The sequence below is a fragment of the Miniopterus schreibersii genome (genome assembly GCF_964146895.1).
Source record: "Miniopterus schreibersii genome assembly, chromosome: 14".
NCBI classification, from domain to species: Eukaryota; Metazoa; Chordata; class Mammalia; order Chiroptera; family Miniopteridae; genus Miniopterus; species Miniopterus schreibersii.
In genome coordinates, this window is record NC_138114.1 from 37,838,636 (window position 1) to 37,859,823 (window position 21,188).

The 21,188-nt window shown below is 43.7% G+C and overlaps 1 protein-coding gene across 2 annotated transcripts in view; it reads right to left on the reverse strand.

Annotated features, from left to right (window-relative positions):
* The window catches only part of CRTAC1 (cartilage acidic protein 1), a gene marked incomplete at its 5' end in the record, with an annotated part of 129,820 nt that overhangs the window by 97,533 nt on the left and 11,099 nt on the right, over window positions 1–21,188 (reverse strand). For both annotated transcript variants that reach the window (XM_081158116.1, XM_081158115.1), the window contains one exon: window positions 15,904–16,103. In XM_081158116.1, the coding sequence (XP_081014242.1) occupies window positions 15,904–16,103 (200 nt within the window). Of the gene's footprint in view, window positions 1–15,903; window positions 16,104–21,188 lie in introns of those variants that run through there.

Sequence of the window (21,188 nt, forward strand, 5' to 3'; positions counted from 1 at the left end):
AGCCCCTTAGGCTCCGCGATAGGCCCTGGCTAAGTCCCCTTGAAGCAGCAGTTCTCGTGGATGACACACTCCAAGAACTCTGAGGCGCCGATTTTACTCATCTCCTTCCTTTTGTTCTTTTTCCCTGGCTGGAGTTCATCTGGAACATTTCTCCAGACCTCGCTACCATTAGTTCATAATTCTGAGCATGCAAATTTTCTTGGAAATCTAGCTGGTGTTTTTTTTGCATCACTGGATAGCAATAGGTTTAAAAAAAAGACCCAGCTGAAATTGAGGGTTAGAAAGGAAGATAAATGGGTGCTAAAGTGGATGATTTAACTGAGGGATTATAGGGTGACCTAGAAAGGGGACGGGGTCTGTGCCCAAGGCCTCTGGGGGTAGTGAGGTGATGAAGACTTCAGTTTTTAATATACTAAGAGTCTCAAAAAGTGGAAGTGACCTAGTCCTCTCAAATTTTAGCAAAGCTGTGTGAGATTTTCCCAAGTAGTGTGTGCGTGCGTGTGTGTGTGTGTACCTTGTTTCTAATGGAAATTCAGATTTCCTGTTTCTTTGTTTGCTGCTGCCTGCCCTGTAAGAATGTCAGCTCCACGAGAGCCGCGACCATGAATATGTCCACTTCTGTGTCTCGTGTGGAATACAAGCGGGGACACACAGTAGGTGTTCAGCGAATGCTGAGTAAGTGATTGTATCGTGGCTGTTTGTATATGCTCAGCACTTTGCCCACTTGGACTGAGGAGCAGAACCTTTTATATTTGGGGGATCAGCACTTCCCCTTTTCCCATCCAGACAGCTTCCTTGAACCACAGGGATGGGCACACGCCCCTCAGAATCCTTCTCTTGTAATTAATTGGAACTTTCTCTCTGGTGGTCAGGCTGGGAAGATCCATGCCCAGGAGCTGCTGGTGGTTTTGATTCCAGCCTTAGGGAAGAAAAATGCTCTGAAATAATTAAGCTGACAGGCTGAGACACAGAGGCAGGGAGGCAGGGAGGCAGGGAGGAAGACTCCGCCGTGTTTGGACGCTGGCTCCTGTCAGTCATGACCTCCCCCTGCTGCCCCTGTGTCTGCTTTCTCAAGGCTCAGTTGGTGAGATTTTTTTTTTGAATTATGTGAGTTACCTCAATATGCCTCCACTAGATCCCCCCTTTTTTTGCAGTGAGGAGAAGTTGGCAACTGTTAGTGACTATTGTAATCAAAAGAGTTCTGGCTACCCGGGCTGGTGTGGCTCAGTTAGTTGGAGCATGGTCCATGCACTGAAGGGTCACAGGTTCGATTCCCGGTCAGGGCACATGCCCAGGTTGCAGGTTCAGGCTCGATGCCTGGTTGGGGCACGTACGGGAGGCAATCGATTGATGTTTCTCTCTCACATGGATGTCTCTCTTTCTCTCTCTGTCCATCTCCCTTCCTCTCTCTAGAATCCATGAAAAACATGTCCTCAGGTGAAGATTTTTTTTTTTTTTTTAAAGAGTTCTGACTAATCCAGGTCATTAGGATAAATATTGACCAGAAAATAGCACTCAGGTGTTTGCTGACGGGCAAGACTGAAAGATCTCATGGGTGGATGTAAGGTGGGACGGCAAGAAATGATGATGGTAACGGTAGCTAATATTTGAGTACTTTCCACGTGTCAGACACAGGGCCAAGCATTTTGTGTCATTACTTTGCTTCACTGCTACCACAGGGCTATGAAGTAGGTTGTTATTATGATCTCTGTAGATGAGGAACCCAAAACTCAGAGAGGTTAGGTAACTTGTTCTAAGGCCCCACAGCTAGGAAGGGAAGGAGCTGGAGTTTTAATGCAGGTTTGCATGACTCCATAATTTCCCTTCTATGTCCCATGTAATTTTCCTCTCCTTTCTTTCTTTTCCCACTGCCCTGTTCTCTCATCCTTTCTCCATCTCCTGTCAAAAGTCTCTCACTCTCTCTTCTCCTTTCAATGACCTTCCTCTGGCTCCTTTTAACCCCATTTTTTTCCGACAGTAAATGAGCACATATTTTAAGACTGTGGTTTTCAACTCTTTTCAAGTATGAAGATACCCTTTTAATGTTAAAAAAAATGTCCATATAATAGTAGCTATGCTTTACTGCCTATTGATGAAATGTCCATGCACAGATGAATTCTCAGATGCCTTGTAATAACTCTGTGATCTCTAGTTTGGCATCCACTAGTTTCAAATATATGGGAGAATCCATATAACCATCCCTCTTACTGCTACCTGCTTGGTTTATTATAATACAGAAAAGGCTTATAAGTGCTATTAGAGAGCTCTTTTTTGCCCACCCTCTGCCTTAAGGCTACTAATTTCTTCAGAAATGTGGTCTTTTTGTCCATCTTTTAATATGTTTAATTATTTAAGAAGGCATGAAGCATGGTACTCACATTTTATATCTCACCTCTTGATTATTCAGGGGCTGATTAATTCATGGGTTGCCCCAGTCATGTCCTTCTTTTTTCTATCTCATTTGTTTTACCATTCCATTTCTTATTAGCGTCTTTTGGCAAGGATGGACAGCGGGAATGAGAAATGATTCTGGTTACAAATTCTGAATTCTGAAAAAAGATTTGGTTGGAGGAAGTTGAAATTCTTTCCCAAAGTATGAATGTATTTAATTCACCAGGCATATTGATTCTCTCTGAGCTCTGTGAAGGCAGGAGTTGCTCTTGTTTGCTACTGACCTCCAGGGCTCAGCAAGGTGCCTGGCACATGGTAGCTTAATAAAAAAATTGTAGGATGAATGAACAAGAGCTGACTAATATAATAGGGGTAAATAAACTTTTTCCTAGGTGGGACATTGATTTATTGGAAACTAAGTAAAATACAAGGCAACTTATTTTAGGATTGCATGTCTGAAGACAATACAGTATAAAAATGTTTAAATGACTGTGTTAAAAATTAACAACAGAGGATATATAGTTCTAATTAAAAAACAAAAAATGTTCCACAGTGCCATATTATTTCATTGATGGAAAAAGGGATAGAGAGAGAGATATACTGGGGCTTCTAAGATGAGGGTTGGTCTAGGTAAATTGTTACTGTTATATTAGGCATTAAACAAACATAATCACCCTCAACACGCTAACAATTGAGCATTTAGTATGTGCCAAGTGCTGTGATAAGCAATTTACATGCCTTATCTCATTTGTCTTCACCACAACCTAGGAAGTATTCTCTAACAGGAATCAGAAAGTCACTAGTGTCCCTGAAAATTTCTTTAGCTCTCTAGATTGTTTAAAATAATTATTAGATGCTTTTTTATTATTGATTTTTAGAGAGAGAGGAAGGAAGAGAGAGAAACATCAATCAGTTGCCTCCAGTATGCACCCTGACTAGGGTTCAAACCCGCAACCTGGGTATATGCCCTGACCGACAGTTGAACCCACCACCTTTCGATGTATGGGGTGACGCTCCAGCCAACCAAGCCACACCAGCCAGGGCTGACTTAGATTTTAGATACATCCTTGGAAACTTGGAGATATCTGTTATGTCACTAGCTCTTGCCTTTTGACTTTAATGAACTGTCTGGAAAGGAAACTTTTATAATGAGACTTGCCATACTTTCCAAAGTCTTCCTAGTTTGTGGAAGCAAGCTGATTTGCATGTGGGGGTTCAAGGGGCGAAGGACAGGGTTCAGCCTCTGCACCTATTCAGTAGCTCTGGGGCTGTCCAGAAGTGAGGTGCGGGAATGTCTTTCACCAAGGCCCTCCCAGGCCAGCCAGGTGGAGCCGTCAGTGGTGGATGGGAATGGGGGCGCGCAGCCGCAGCTTCCCAGAATAGGGAAGGAACTTGCAAAGATACTGAAGTGACTAGAATTATGGCCCATCTTATTTGGAGGGGGTTGGGGGAAATGTCTAGCTTTCTTCCACTCCCTTCTTCTTCCATACTTTGCTTTAGCTTGAAGAGAAGAGCATGAACAACAGGTTACTGATGGAAAAGTATATGTTTTAAAAAAGGCTGGCATTTGTACAACTGGTTAGTGGTGCATTGTGGAGAATTTCACTGCCTCTCTGAGGTGTTAGACAGGCACCGGGAAAAACCAGGACCGCAGGCTCGATGATGGCAGTTTCTTGGGACTACTCCGTCAACAAACAATTATTGTGGTTTAATGAAAGGGAAATGAACACAGGGATCTAGACTGTAATAAGTAAGAGAAGCTCAAACCTGTGACCTCGTAAAGAAATTCCATACAAGGAGAAAAAAACCTTATTGCCACAATCTCAGATGAAATGCAGTGTTTATAAGAAACTGGAATATTCACTGGGTAATGAACCTGATAAGTGTGCTGACCGTGAAGTGAGTATCTCCTCTGTAGCTCATATGACATTCTGCTCTGTTATTTCCACATGTGCCTTATTTCCCTTCGACTAAGATGACTCGAAGGAAGGGAATGTATTCTTATATCTGCCAAAGCACTGAGCACATAGCTGTGCACACACAGGTAGGAATGTAGGATTTGTTTATTGAATTGATTGATGCTACTCTCAAACCTAAGGCTCTTGAAACAAGAGTATAGCTAATGTTTAATTTTTTAATTAACCTAAGATCCTCCATCCATAGGACTCCTGCCTATTTAATTTCATTCATCCCCCGAATATTGACTATGTGCACAGATGAGGAGAAAGTTCCTGCCTTTAGGAGTCTGCAGGCTAATGTGAGAGGAGAAATTTTTTTTTAATCATCCGAGGATATTTTTCCATTGATTTTTTTTTTTAGAGAGAGGGGAGGGGAGGCAAGAGGGGGTAAGAGAGAGAGAAACCGACGTGAGAGAGGCACATTGAATGGTTGCCTCCTGCACATGCCCCAACCAGGCCAGGGATTGCGACTGAGGCACGTGCCCTTGACCAGGAATCAAACCCGCTACCTTTCAGTCACAGGTCAACGCTCTAACCACTGAGCAAAACTGGCCAGACCTGTGAGGGGAAATTTTTTAAAGAATTCTTGGTTAACATGTATACATAGAATGCTTACTGTTTTATTAAATAACATATTTCTTTGGTTTGAGTTTTTCAAAATAGGATCTAACTAGCAAACCTCCTTCAGAAACATAAGTTAACACTGGTCACAGATCATCAACTGCTCTTACATATTCTTAAGAATATTTCCTCTGACTAGATAGCCACAGGATCTCCTTTGGGGTTAGGTATAGTTATGCTCTGGTCTGTAACACACCCCAGATAGGGCGCTTACTCTGGCCTGCTAAGGGGCTGACCTTGTCTAAGTTTGCAAGTCATTAATTTGGGCATTAGATGAGAAAAGTAGCTCTAGAAAAAAGAGGGGATGGGAGGATTTTAAAGTTTGCAAAGTGCTCCCAGAACTGAAGGATAGCTGCAGGTGACCTCTAGGTCTAGGAACCTCCGGGACAGGAACCATGGCCTTGATGCCTCCAGGATTCTGAACCCTTCTCCTTTCTGGGTATCATTTCCAGTCTCTCAGGTTCCTACATGCATCAGAGAACATGGCTATACCCATCATAGTTTTGTGATATATCCTTACAACCAGTGACTTAAGATCAAAGGTAGAGCTTTTCTTCTTAGATTCCGGATGAGAAATCTCAGATCAAGGCACTGACCGGACAGTCTTAGGTTACATCATTCCAAGACTAATCCCTAGTGGCCAAAGGGGTACTTTGACTGGCAGCCCCACAGGATCTTGTAATTAGAACAGTTCTCCAAAGAAGGAGCGAAAGTGCTATGAAGGCCCAAAGAGAAGATCCTGCTACCCTCTCCTCTGTGATGAGCCCACCAGTGCAAAGCTGTTCTCCAGTATAGCTCCCACCCAGGGAGAATCCTTGTTACCTGCTCATCCTTCCACTGCCCACTCATGGCCGGCACACAGAGTGGCTGCAATACTAGGGCATGTCAGAGGATAGTGTGTACTTGTCCATGACCCCATATGGCTGTAAGCATTCTATAAACAACATGGAAGATGACTGCTGATGGAAAAGGGGTCCTTTTGGATGTGCACAGTCACACATTTCCTTGGTTGGCATAGCCAAACACCAGTCACTTTCTATGGTATCATCTATGGCTGGACCCTCCCATGCTTCTCCAGAAGCACAGTCCAAGGGTCTGGCCTGGTTACCTGAGTGCACGTAGCTTACTGCACATGTTTCTCTGTTCATTCACATACATCCATCTCCCTCTTTATCTCATGCCCAGTCTCTCATGCTTAGAGCTCTTTCTGTTTTGCAAGAAGTGAGTTCAAGCATCTCTGAATAGCCAAGGAAGAGAACCTCTTAAATACTACTTCCTTTAGCTGCACATACCCTCCCACGTCTTCTTGGTAATAAAAAATATATAAGCTTTGGAGATCCTGAGTCTATCGCCAGCTCCAGACTTCTGTTTTCATCTGTATGATAAATCTCTGAAAAACATTACCACTAAAACAAGTAGATCCCAGATAAAACATTTTTAATATATTGTGGGGCTTACAAACTTAAGGGAAATCTTCAGTATCACTGCACCCTACAGAAAAGTGAGCGGAAACTAGATCAGCAGCACTGACTGGTAAACAAATGGGAACAAAGGGCTCAGGACACTTGAAGACTAACCCTGGAGCTGACAGCATGGTGGGGATGCTGAACCCTGGAGCCCGCCATTAAGCCAGGACCGTAGGAGAGAGCTAGAGTGTTTCCACGTCAGTAGGATCCCTGCACCCTCAGGTCAACAGGTACAAATCCTCTCTAGTAAAAAATGTCTCCAATTTAGGACCCTAGGATTTCCATATTTTAAGATCAAGCAAATATAATAAGGAGGCAAGGCACCCCAAATAAGCAGCAGAAAAAGAAACAACAAACATATTTAAACACCAAGGAATGCATATATTAGAACTGTCAAGTAGAAACTATATGTATGTGTGAAATGTTTAGAAGAACAAAGGATGAAGTCACAAAAATGAGTAAGCAGCAAGACACTATCAGAAATGATTAGGGAGATTTGAAAAAGGACCACATGAAATTCCTAGAAATGAAAAACAGTTTTTGAAATTGAAACTTAACAGTTTAGATGCAACTAAAGAAAGAATTAGTGAACTGAAAGATATACCTGGAAAGTTACCCAGAATGCAGCATTAAGTGAGGAGATAAAATAATATGAGAAAGGTTAAGAGATTTGAAAGCTGGAATGAGAAAACTTGACATGTCTGAATGAAGTTCAAGAAGGAGAGAGTAGAAGGAATGGAGGACAGATTTTTAAAAAATTGATGGCTGAGAACTATTCAGAATTGATGAGAGACATGAATGATCAGATTTCAGGAAGAACACGCTTTCTTTCTTTTTTTTAAAGAGACCCATATCTATACATACAGTAGTGAATCTGCAAAATCCAAAAGATGACAAAGAGACAAGAGACAGATCACCTACAGAGGCATGTCAGCAACAAATGGCAGCCAGAAGACAGTGGAATAATACCTGTCAACTTAAAATTTTCAATGCAGAAATTTTCTCTTTCAAGAAAAGAGATACAATAAATATATTTTTAGATTAAACAAAAACCGAGAGAGTTTATCAGCATCCAGCATCCAGTAAAGAAACATCTAAAGGAGATATATCAAGAAGAAAACTAATTCCAGATCTTTCTGAGATACAAGAAGAAAAAATGAGCAAATAAAATGGTAACAATGGATGTGAATAAAAAACATCGTCTTTAAATAACAATAACAATGATAATAAAAATGACAATAATAACTGGTAGGATTAATAGAGGGCAAGGATAAAGTGCTATATGTATGCCAGGAAGAGGTGTTCAGAGTTAAACTGTACTAAAGTCCTTGTATCATTATAGAAGGGGGTTAAGATAAATTTAAAATTTATTAAGTGAAAAATATATCATAAAATTTCAAAGAAAACCACTATAAGAACAGAAGTAGAGGCTATAAATCCTAAATCAGTAGAGGCAAAATGTGGGATTTAGAAAACAAGAATCTTTCCCCCACTCCCCTATAAAAGCCGTTCAACCAATCAATTTTTTAAAAGGCAAGAATGGACTGCCACAGTAGGATATTTCAAAACAAGTCTCTCAAGTTACTTATAGGAAGAAAAATATTAATAAAGATGATGACCTGAACAACACAATTAACAAACTTAGCAGGCATATGTAGAATAACAGTTACACCTTTCACCATCTCTATGACCCTCAGCAGATCTCTGGGCCTCAGTTTCCTCAGCTGCAAAATGGGGACAACACTATCTACAGTGTTTTCATCGAATCTTAGATGTCATCATTGATAGGACCCACCACTGTTTTCCATACCTCTAGGGAAAAACACAATTAAATGCAAGCTGCCAATTGTAGGTCACATCCCAATTTTAGTGATGTTAAAATGGGGGGGGGGTGTAATTTAGATTCAGTTAAATACTACATACCATATGGGCTGCTGTGATAGTTTAAAAGGAGATGATGTAAGTAAAATACAAGACATATGTTCTCCTGCCCTCCACCCTTTTATAACTTTAGTCTGCAAACAAGTACACGAGGGAGCTCAGGGTAAAAATGTGAAGCGGGGAATGTTTGTTTTAGCTTCTTCACATCCTCGCATGTTTCCCGAGATACCTGCACGGCAAACGTGGCCTCTTCCTCAGATGGCAAATGAGGTCAAAACCCAGCATTCTTGAAAGAAAGTGACTCACCGGTTCAGTAGGAGATGGAAAGAAGGGGTGTGTGAGGGGAAATGCGAGGGAGGGAGGAGGGGTCCGATCAGCCCCCCAGAGCAGAAGTGATCCTTGGAGGGGGAACAGCACAGTTCCAAAGAGAGCTGGGGGAGTGGGCAGGGGAAAGGGGTCGAAGGCCTGTGGGCTGTAAGGCTATGAGGGTGGGGGGTGTGGGCCTATTCTCCAGCCTGCTGTGTTCCTGTGTCATCTTTGGGAGCCTGAAGAGGGACCCAGGGGACAAGGAAGGCCTTCCAGCCAGCCCATCACTTTAAAAAAAAATGAGGAAAAGAGAGACATAAAGGAAAGTGACTGGAGACAGGGCATACATCCCCTTTCTGAATGGATGACAAATTCAGACTACCAAAAGTAGCTTTCCCGTTTTCAGCAGAGGCAATTTTAGTCTTAATTGTATTACTATTTTGGAATGGCTTTTTATAAATATTCTTCACTACTTCATGAAAATCATTTTTTTTGTTGTTAAAATGTCATTTTAAAAAAAATTAACATGAAAACAAACAACAAAATCCAAATAAGCCTAAAGGTTTCCTGGACCTGGAGGGAGGCCTTCACCCCCTTGTGAAACAGATCTGCTTGCTACCTGTCCCGAGGCCATCCCCGTGGTTCTCACCGGAAGCACTCTCCACCTGTTCCCACCAGTTGGGATGTGCTTTTCCCACCAAGGGCAATGAGATCTTTAAAAGCTCTGAATCACACTCCCCGCCTCCAACCATCCACGGCACCGGGTGTCAAACAGCGAGCTGCAGGGTGAATTCATATGGGTGGTCACCAAGAAACAAAGTGTGATTTTAGGGATTCTTTCCAAAATTTCACCTGTTCCTAAGACAGGGGATTATCATTGATTAAAAAGAATACTTTAGTTGGTGGTATGTTTATCTTAAATATATTCTTTTAAATAATATGCTGTGGGTGGTTTATTTATTTTACTGCTGTGAAGTTATTAAAATAATACTATTAAATTCTCTGAGGTAATGGCCATCACCTCTCTGAAAAATGACACCAAGCACCCAACCTTTCCCTACAGTATTAGTTTCTTATTGCTGCTGTAACAAATTACCACAGGCTTAGTGGCATAAAATGATACAAATTGATTATCTTACAGTTCTGTATATTAGAAGGCCCACCTTGACCTCACTGTGCTGAAATCCAGGTGTTGACAGAACTGTGTCGTGTACTAGAGGCTCTAGGCTGTAGAAGTAAATCTGTTTCCATACTTTTTCCAGCTTTTAGAGGTCACCCACATTCCCTGGCTTGTGGCCCCTTTCTCTATCTTCAAAGCCAGCAATGATGGGTTGAGTCTTCCTCACATTGCATCACTATGACCTCCTTTTCTGCTTCTCTTTTTCCACTGTTTAGGACCCTGGGATTACATAGGTCCCACTGGCATAATCCAGGATAACCTCCTCATCTCAAGGCCCTTAACTTAATCACATCTGCAAAGTCTCTTTTGCCATGTAAGATAACATATTCGTTGGTTCCAGGATTAGGACACGGCATCTTTGGAAGGCCAATGTTCTGACCACCACACCTTGCTCTGGGGGTCTGTGTGTGGCTAGGGTAATCACATAGGGCCTCAGACCTTTGAGCTGTTTGTGACTTGGGGTGAGGGGGTGGTGGAATTTTTGCCCATTGCTTGTGGTTGCCCAGGGCTAGGGAAAAGGTGGAAAACCTGCCATGCACTGCTGAGTAACCTTTTTAGAAAAGTTTTAAGAGTGGATTAGAAAGCCCTGGCTCCTGCTCCAGCTCATGTCTTATTAGTATTCAAAATCAGGGTGGTCCATGCCTAATCACAGCAGAAGAGCTGGCACCCCCCAGTCATTCTTCTATGATATCGACAACAATGAATTTTAGGGTTAAAGGTGACCCATTTAAGAGATATATTTTTGCAAAAGAGGCTCTAGAGAAAGTCCTTCTAGCAGTTTGAATTAGAAAGTATTGAGGTTCCTCAATCCAGTTAACAGAAGTGGCTTCTTTTGCAGATGTAGAATGGGTCCCCCCCCCCCCCAACTTTTTGAATCATTGGATCTAAATTGATGAACTTCAGGCCCTGGAGCATATGTGGCTGTACGCATAGTAGGTGCTCAAGCAGCTGTTGAATTCAATAATTCCAAAGCTCACCTTTTATTTCTAGGCTATGAATAAATATAAAATGATTAAGGTTGGAACAATTGGCCATATCTATTAAGATTTGAAATGTACATATCATTCCCAGCATTTCCACTTGTTGGTATCGATCCCAGAGAAATATTTGCATATGTGTGTAAGGATGAATATACAGCATGTTTGCAGTGGTCACAGATTAGAGACAGCTTATATGTCACTTGAGGAGCAGCAATACAAATGTGGTACATTCACACAATGCAACTTAAAAAAATAAGCTAGATCTATATGTTTGAACCATGAACATATTATATACAGTGAAAAAAGCAAGTTTGGAACAATATGTATCAGTTTAATTCCTCCAAAAATTATTATGTATTTTGTAAATATATATGTTTCATAGAAATTTCTAGAAGTATAAACACCAAACTGAAAACAGTTGTTATTCTAGAAGAGGACCGGGATGGGCTTGGAGTAGGGGTCAGGGTTGGTAAAGGCAGATTTTTACTTTTATCTATACTGTAAATTTTTTTGTAATAAAATAAATTTAAAAGTTATCAAAAATGTAAAATGTATGTTAAATTAGAACAGAAAGAGAAATTGAATGAAGTAATATAACATCTTAAGATACAGAAACTGATGATCAAATCTATTAAAATGTTATATTTCACAAAGGAGCAGATAGGGCTGGAAGTTCAAAACTATTTCTCTTATTTTGTTAAAAGTGTGTGTATATGTGTATATATATTTAGATATACTACATATATCTAAATATATTTATAGGGATGTTACATGTATCTACTATATCTATACATACTATATATATTATATCTATATATCTGTTTCATGTATCTATATATACTTATAATAAAATGTTGCTTTGGTTAAATCACTGGCAAATATCTTATTCTTTATCATTGTTTTTATTATTTATAATGGCAAAATATCTCCTATGTAATTATGATTAATCTGGTAATTGAATACAGTTTGCCTTTTAAATAATTCAATTAACTTCAGTAAATTAAAAAAGTTTTCTGACATAGTTGCAAAATTAAGAAAAAAATGAGACACGACTTTACGATAGGTAGCATCCCCTTAAATGAAATCCTTCCAAGTGTGAAGAATGCATTAAGATTTTATCAAATGAATGCTCTTTGTGTTTTAAAAAAACTGATCTGAATTGTGATTTAAATTTTACAACCACTACAATCTTTCCATTTGAGCAAAACTCCTGTTGGAAACTGACAGGGTAGGGGGTTATCTCAGACCTCTGGGGATATCCCAAGACACAAAAGCTGCTCTAAAGGAATTGTGCAAGATTGACACCCACGGGAACTCCTTTCCAGACTACGTGAGACTGCAGATTGGGTGCTTAGTTCCTCTGAGAAAAGGGGAAGCCACTGGGCTTTCTGTTTGCCCAGGGAGCCAGTCCTGAAGATCCTCAATGCTCTGAGCGTGGACACACTTCCCTGGGGGTGATCAAACCCTCCCCTCGCCCTGCAGGAAGCAGACCGTAAACAGACTGCAATCACGCACCCGCCAGTCAACAGATAAGCCCTCCACAGGCGGTGACACTCGCCCAGCTGTGGCGCTGGAGGAGCAGAGCTGACCTATTCCCTCCCCCATCCCTGCAGAACAAAGGGCGGTCATTTTCTGCTCCTCCCAGAGTCAGACGTATGCACACGCCTTCCATCACAATTAACTCAAGAATCCGAAACACAATACAAACTCACCCACAACAAGCTCAAAATCAATGCCATCAATACCCAGAGCTGAGGATACCGAAAAAGCAAAACAAAACAACCTATTCAAAGAGTAAATACTCAGAGCAACAGGGCTGGAATCAGACACACTACAAGGTCAACAAATCCAAGACAAGTTCAAGTGTGGGCACCTTATAAACTGAAGAGCTGGACATTATCCCAGGAGGAAAACGTAAATGCCTGCTGGGGCCAGCTAATGGAAAGGTCTATAAGATAATAGACAGTGGGCCTCTATCGATGCCGACCGCAGGTGCGCCAGGTAAAAGCATTCACATTCAATTTTTCAAAATTTCAACTCCTGCTACGTGATTCTTAAACAGAGAGTCTATAATCAAACTGAGAAGAAACAGAGTTAAATATTGGTGGGAGGTAGATGAAACAGAATAAAAGTCTAAGTCAGGAATGCTGCCAAGGAGTCCATAGGGAATGAAAGGCAGGGCAGTCATCATAGCTGCCACTGTTTGAAAGGATGGTGGCCACTGGTTTATATCTTCAAAGGCAATAGCAAAACTAAAGTTAAAAGAAATGGCCTATTAAGCTCTACTATGAGGGATTCAGATCAGTCAAATAGAGTCTTGACATAAGTAATTGAGCTGGATGACAGAAAGATTGCATACGTTCTCATGGAAGGCCCTAAATACCTAAATGGAGCCTCTAAAAACTATAGGTGTGGCCTTGTTGGAAGGCAAGGAAGGGGTGGACCAAATGACCTCCCAAGGTCCTGATTTAAATACATCTGTATAGTCAACTCATGGTTATCCGGCCCAAAGAGGGAGACAGTGACAAATCATCCGAAGCTGAAGATAATAAAAAGTTATATTTGCCTTTGGAAAGTATTTTGGTACTTAAATTAGAACGTGACTTTCCGATGCCCTGAGAATTCACAATGCTTCATAACAGCCACAAAGAAGGCCTGACCTGGAGCTGGGAGGCTGCCCAATTTTGCTGTCTTGTCCTCCACGTAACTCTTCTTCTTTGCCAGGGTGAGCAACACCATCTTTCAAAAAAAACATCCAGTAGCCCAGGCTTTCTCAGACAGGCGCTGCCTGGGTCACCCCTGCCCCGGGAGAAGAGACAAGAGTCTTTCTCTGATCTCCAGGATCAAGACCCAGGATGGTTTAGTTTTTATTTCCAGAGGATGGCTGCAAGTAAGCAGCAAGCTGTTCAAAGTTTAAAAACCTACGCTAGGCTGGTTACAAATGACGGCCTAGCTTCTCTACCATGGAGGACACAAAAGCCAATTTCTTGAGAGAAAGAGCAAAAGACTTCATTGAAAAGGAAGGTGAACTGAATGCCTGGCATTTGGAAAGAAAGAAGCTGCACACTCAGGAGGTGCAGGGGCAATCGGTGCTCACCTAAGGATGGGCAGGATGGAGACCTGTGCTTAAAGCCCATTGTCCAAGAAGAAAGGAGGGCATGCTCATAGTAGTAACTTGGGGGGTCGAGGAGGAGGGGATGGATGGTTGCCCCACTGTTCTCTGTCCTCTATTAAGCCCCAGGCTCTACCAAGGGAAGGCTAGTGTCACCTAGCAGGAGGCAGGGCCAACCAGAACATCTCGAATGCATCAAAGTCCTTTAACCAGAGACTGGCAGAGTGGCACACGGCTCTGGGACGCAGGATCGGGCCAGGAGCACTTCTCTCGGATTCAGAGAGTGCCTGCACAGTCACAGAGCTGAACACAGCTGAGCCGCTTGGCCTCAACCCTGCTCAGGTCACCTCAGGCCATAAGGGTCATTACAGCCATTTCTATTTTTCCTTTCTCTATCACACTCTGCTCTTTAGTTTTTCCTTCTGAGAGCCTAGAACTGTGCTGGTGTAAATGTGGCTGTATGATTAAAATGAGAATTAAAAATGGAGTTCCTGAGTCACAACAGCCACATTTCAAGTGCTCAATCGTCACATGCAGCTAGTAGATACGGTACTAGACAGCACCAACGTAGAACATCTACATCACAGAAAGCTCTGTTGAATAGCGTGATAATCCAGACTTTCAGGAGGTCTAGAATGTAGTTTCTTCCACTCTTCACAGTGGAATATATAAAGGAAAAAGGGAACATATAAAGGAAGAAATACACTTTACAAAGTCTCTTTTTTATACATCATCACCACTGATCCTCACCACTGCCCTGTGTGGGAGGTGGAGGGTTTCAATATGCCCATTTTACAGATGAGGAAAGTGGGGGCTGCAGAGCTAAGTAACTTGCACAAGGCTCACAACTATTGGATGGTATGGTTAGAATGAAAACCAGGTTTTCCAATTCCAAGGTCAATGCTTTCTACAGTTATATGCAACTGCTACAATAATGTTACCTGCCAGTTACTTTAGTCAGTGCTGCCAGAAAAGCTCAGGCCTCTTAGAAGAAGGCTGACAGCTCCCTGTAGTGTTTTTATTGATTAAATGATTTTTGAAGTGATAACTAAACTTTGTACAATGTAGCGTAGCAGCTGTTGAGTTAGGGAGCCTTGGGGTTCAAATCCTGACTCATCTACTTACTATTTACCTGACAGAGGGCACATCACTCACCATCTTTGAATCCGAATCTCCTTTTCTCTAAATGGGGATGAAAGGCTTAGCTCAGTGCCTGGCTCATATTAGTGCTCAATACATAATAATTATTAATGCAATTTGCAGAATTTATAATGCACTGTCACATGCAATAAATAGCCTATTGAGGGAGGTTTCAGGGCAAGAAGGCATTGCAGTCCCCATTTTTACAGATGATATATCTGAATCTCAGCAAATAAGGGAGTGATCAAAGCCATGCAACTAGAAAGTTGGGCATGCAACTAGAAAGATTTAGGGCATGAACTCAAGCTATTTGGACTCCAAATCCTATGCTTTTCTTGCTACACAATGTTGTTTCTCAGGAGAGAAGGGAGCAGTGGGACCAAGGCATGGTTTAGAGGAAGTTTAGCTATCCTTCCTAATTCCCATCTTCCTCCCCTCTTTGAAATGGACAATTAATGTTTTCTTAGCCTTATGTAAAGTGCTATACAAAGACAGACTCAGCATCCTGTTCTATCATAATTGTCACCCTTAAGCCCCTCCTACAGAGATTCTAGAATCCCACTGATGAGGAAATAACACCTGTATAACTAAGGATATGAAAAGAGTGCCTTGAAGAAAAGTGTTCAAATTTTCTCCCTGGGAAGTGTGTGGATTGAGCACCTTTCTTGGATCTACCCTCCATCTCCCCATTGCTATAACAAAAGGCTAAGAAGTAGCATACCAGCATCCCCGCTGAGCCCAGCCAAGACCTATGAGCGAGGACGTGTGTTGTTGCAAGCCGCTGGGCTTTGAAGTTATTTGTTACTCAGCCTTATCACAGTAAAAGCTGACTAATGTATCTGTCAAACTCAAGATGGGAGCCACTTACCCTGCCACGACGATCTCAAAGTCCCCATCATGGTCCACATCAGTAACTGCCACACCATAGTTGAGCTGGGTGGGGTTGCTGTCATAGTCAGGGGGCAGAACCGAGTTGGTGACTGCTGTGAACATGGGTTCAGCCCGCTGGGACCCCTCAGTGGGGGGCAGAAACCACAGCAGCAGCAGGAACAGAAACATCCTGAACATCTGAAACCAGAAGTTACAAATGTTACTGAAAGATCTCCTAGCCAAAGCAGCCCAGGAAAATCTAACCCCTGGTAGAGCTAGAAGTGCCTTTCTCCCCTGTCCAGGAAGGGCCTGGCAACTCCTAGACTGCCACTTTCCCACAAGACCTGCTCTGACCTCCTTCTTTAAAACGGCATCCTGCCCCCATCACTCCTGGTCACCCTTAACCTGCTCTGCCTTTTCTTTCTTGGTAGCACCTATCGCTGTATAACCTACTGTATAACACACTTATTCAGCATGTTTATTATTTATTGTCTGTCTCCCTCTGCTAGAATGTAAGCTCCACTAGGGCAAGGATCTTTGTTTTGTTCACTCATGTGCACCAAGGCAAGGACAGCGTTTGACAGAGTAGGCCCTTAGATATTTGTTGAGTGGGTGAAGGAAGGGAGGAATGGTAGAGTATAAATACACAGGCATCTCCCATACTCTGGAAGAAAGATTGGAAGAATATAACAGCTTTCAAACAGTCCAGGGCTGGCGTGAGAACCCCCATGGGTGTCCAGGTCTAGAACAACATCAGAGGCATGAAGAATTCTCTTTCTGTGGGTCATACATACCCCAGAGGTGACTTGGCAGGTTTCCCTGGCCAAGGTCCCTCCCTAGGGCAGCTGGCCACCACCTCTGGCCCAGCAAGCAGGCAGTTAGGGAATGTATCCCAGCAGGACCTGGCGGGCAGCACATCATTCACTTGGAGAAATTAAAGCATTGCGTGCGTGTTTTATTATAAATTAATTATGTATAATCCATTGTATAATTCATTATTATATCGCTAACATAACTCAGGGTGTTGCCAAGCTGCCTGTGGCCACAGGAGCCTGTGGCACATACCCAGGAGACAGATGCGAATGGCCAAGGAGTTGGGAGGACTCCACCCCCTCCTTGCTGGCAAGGGAGGCACTCAGAACGCTACAGATGGCAACCACCCTGAGACTCTGCCCGCAGGCTCAGAATCAGAATCAGAGTGTAGTTTTAAACCGGCTGCGCTGGCACAAGGCCCACACAGGCTGAGCAGGTCCAGTCCCGCAGGCAAGGTGGTACCTTCCTCCCTTCAGAAGGCAGCAAACCCCTTCCTGATGGAACTTTTCCTGCTGGTTTGTCAGTGCATCTGGCAGCCGAGAGCAAGGCTGAATGAGGCTGATGTCTTAATGAAGAGAAGATCTGAAGACTGACTCCCCGTTATGGAAACAGATGCTGTTGCCAGCAAATCAGCTTGCTCCAGTTCAGGACTCAGAGATCAAAATGAAGGGCCCGGGCACTTCAGAGCCAAACATGACTTGGAAGCCTCCTTAATACCTTGTTGGAGAGGCTGGAGAGAGTCACCGGGGCAGGGTTCCAGCCGCAGGGCAGAAACTAACCTCTGCGAGCCTTTGCGGGAAGGAGGTTCTTGGAGTGTCCTCACAGGGCACATGTTGGGTGTTTCACTATCAGAGTGAGGTCAGTCCAAATTACAGAGATGTCTGAACAAGACAGCATATTCTATTGGGCTGTCTAATCACCGAAGGCAAACGCGTAGCTTGGAGAGTTTGCAACTCGGCAGGAAGTTTGGTTGGATAAAGGAAACTCATAATTGGATTAATGAGCTGCTGAAGGGGTCGGAAATGAGAAGCTAAAGAGTATTTACTAACCAATGCAGACATGCTGAAATGCAGTATGGATCTAAAGGTCACTGGGCTTTTCACGGTATGACCTCTATTGTAGGGCGGCAAATGCCTTTCAACTTGAGATCCAAATCCAATTGATTGGCAGTGGCTTGAAAGAGTTCTGTGATCAGCTTACAATGCTTGCAATGGGCATGAAAGAGGAAAGTGACATCAGGTATGCCTTCCAGAAGCTAGTTAATTCCTCCCAGGCACCATACCTGCAATTTGGGTCACTGCCACCAGGGAGGCAGGCCCTATTAGGGTAATACAAGCAACTGGTAGCAATTTTCTAATGAAGGCCAATGAGGGGCAAGAACCATGATCCAGCCTCTTGGTTTTTACCTTTTCTGTGAAAAGTAGAACTTTTAATTAAAGGAGCTGTATGAAAGAAGTAGCTACTCCATGTTATCCATTTCTAGATAAATAACCTAAAGCAAGATTAAAAAGAAATAATACACCCATGGGCTGACCCCTATTTTGCTTGGTGACCTTGAACAAGCCACAGTCTCATTGGGTCCCAGCTTTCTTCTCCAAAATGAGGGTTTGGGAGTAGATCTCTAAAGTTCCTTTCCAGCTCTAAAATTCTATAATGGATTAAAGGATTAAAAAGAAAAAGGCAGACCTTCATCAGTTTCCCCCCCCCGTTTCTCCTATAAACTTCATACCGACCTGTGGGTTTTTCCTTTCTGTGCATATTAGACATATTTTGAATTAAATAGCTTTTCAGCAGGGTTCTCCAGTAGTTCCCTGATGGAGGCCAAGGCCAGAGAGGGTGGTTCTGCCATTAGTGTGAACCTGAAATCACCTGGCCAGTGCATGGCCCAGTGGGGCTGGGTGACAGTGGGGCTGGCAGAACGTACACCTTACATATCAATCCTCTGCCATGTCAAAGGCACCCGATGCACCCACCAGAGCTGCTCAGTACCAGGTAGTTAGAGAGTAAGCCGTGGGCCTACCTTTATGGTGTGGATCAGGAAACAGTAATGGTGAGGAAACTTAGGAAAAGGTCTGTAAATATCCACCCTCTGCTCTCAGGGCTCAGATGAAGGAACTCATTGAAATGCAACTCAACATCCTGGCTGCTCAGTGGTCCCCATACCAACAGCATCAGCATCAACTAGGAGTTTGTTAAAATGCTGAATCTTGGGCCTCACCCCAGACCTGCTAAACCAGAATATGCATTTTAATAAGATTTCAGGTGATTCGAATGCAACTTGTCATACAGTTATTTAAAAACTGTTCTTTCCTTAAAGCAATGTTTCTCAAATTGTAACATGCTTACAAATCACCAGAGGATCTTGGTAAAATGCAAATTTTTTTTGAGAGTACATTTATTAAAGCTGGGGACAGTGAAACATGGAAGGGCTTAGGATAGAAGAAGCAACAGGAGAAAGCCTAGGCGGTGCTTTGCTTTGGCTCCCTAGAAATGTTATAGGAAAGAAATGAGCCTAGGCTGGGATGCTCTGGCTCACTGGGAAGTCAGGTGGAAGGGGGCCTTGGACACAGGCTCAGGGAGTTAGCCTGGGGCGAGCTGCCACTGCCCATTGCTCCCCTGGTTGCAAGTCTCGTGGAGACCCTTAGAGTTAAGGAGATGCACGCCTGAGAGGGCATGAGCGTGCTCCTGGGAGGGAGAACGCCTGTAAAATGCAGATTCTGTTTTGGCAAGTCTGGGGTGGGGCCTGAGATTCTGCATTCTAGCAAGCTGCTAGGTAATGCCTAGGTTACTAGACTACGGCCTTCACTTGTAGCAGCAGGGCTCGAGACCAATAGTTCTAAACCTGAGCTGCCCAACAAAATCACCTGGGAAGTATTTAGAAATATGCTACTGCCCAGGTCCTTCACCAGACTTAATTGGTCTTGGGGGGTGGCCTTGGGCGCTGCATATTTTTAGAAACTTCCTAGGTGATGTCAATGGGCAGCCTGGGCTGAGAACCACTGCCCCCGACTCATGGTCCCCAGACGGGAGTGTAAGTTGCAATCTGATTTGAAGTGAAAAATATTTCTGCTACCAAAATTCATCACCAGCTTGTTGAAGTATATGAAGAAAATCTATTTAGCCGGAGAATGTCAAAGGAGGAGGCAGAACAGGGAGTTTGGGGGGAAAAGCAGAGCGGGATGGTGCTGCCTGAGGCAGCGTGGCAACGGGCACCCGAGTGACCTCTCATTTTACACGGCTGGCTCAGGGAACCTCCTGTCACACCCCTGTGAACATCTGAATCCTTCGGAAGAAAGATTAAAAATAGAATTAAAAAGTAGGTTGGATTGAACTTTGTTTTCCCGGATGTGTGTGTATCGAGCACCTGCATTATAGTGCGGTGAGTGGTGCTCCAGGCAGGAGCGCACTAGGCAGCGAGTAAGTAGTGCAAGTGCACAGGGAGGACATCAGGGCAGAGCAGCCTGGAGGGGGCCGGGCTACACGCCCACGGCAGAGCGGGGCAGGGGGGTGCAGGGCCAGCCTGCCAGCGCCTCAGTAAGGAAAGTGGCTGCTCCTGCAGGGGAGGTGTGGGGAGGGGGCAAAGCAGCGTCTCAGCAAGGGCGAGAGACGGTAGGACTTGCGTTTCAGGCAGTGGGAATTGCTTTGTAGTAATAATTTCTTAAAAATGCTCTTTAAGCAAACTTCTTGAACATGCCTCAGCAGGAAGGAGAGTGAAAAAACAAAACCCAAAGCCTGGAGTCAGGGACCTGGATTTGGATCTCAACCCCACCATAAACTACCTGGTGACCCTGGGTTGTTCCTTAATCATTTTGATCTGCAGTGTCCTTAGCTGTAACATGGGACTCCTCTGACGTGCCAAGGTTTCAAGGGTTAAGTGAACTAGTGGAGGCCTCACTGGGGGCCAGACAGGACAGTGCTCACTGAGAGCTTCCTCTCCTTCACAGATCATGCTAAGGTTAGATAGTCTTTAGACACTGGCTGTGGGTCACATGCAGCCAAACTCAGTTTTCTGTGGCCTCAGGACTTTCCTGAATTGGGTCTGAAAACTGGTAACCAAGCAACCTAGATCTCTGATGTGGGGCCAGGCAGCTGTGGGGAGAGGCTTCCAGGGCAATTTTCAGGGCAAGCAGTTATTTAGCAATTATCGAAAGAGCCAAGGACACCACCTTGAGCTCTCACAAAAGCAAGAGCCCTCAATGCTTCAGATATTGGGAATGAGCAGGGGGCACAGAGCCTTTCCAGACACTGCAGGACGGCAGCGGCTCGAGGGAGGGCCAGCTGCAGCAGCACCCTGCCTTGCTCATGCCGGGCCGCCAGGTCTGCACAGAGACCCATAAAGGAACGTCCAGAGCTAAGGCATAGCTGGAGAGGAGCTCGGAGAGGCTCATTCACCCGCAGCAACACTTCCTGTGGGCCCTCAATGTGCCAGGATTATGCTCAGCAGCACTGGGGTCACAGGGAGAAAGCTAG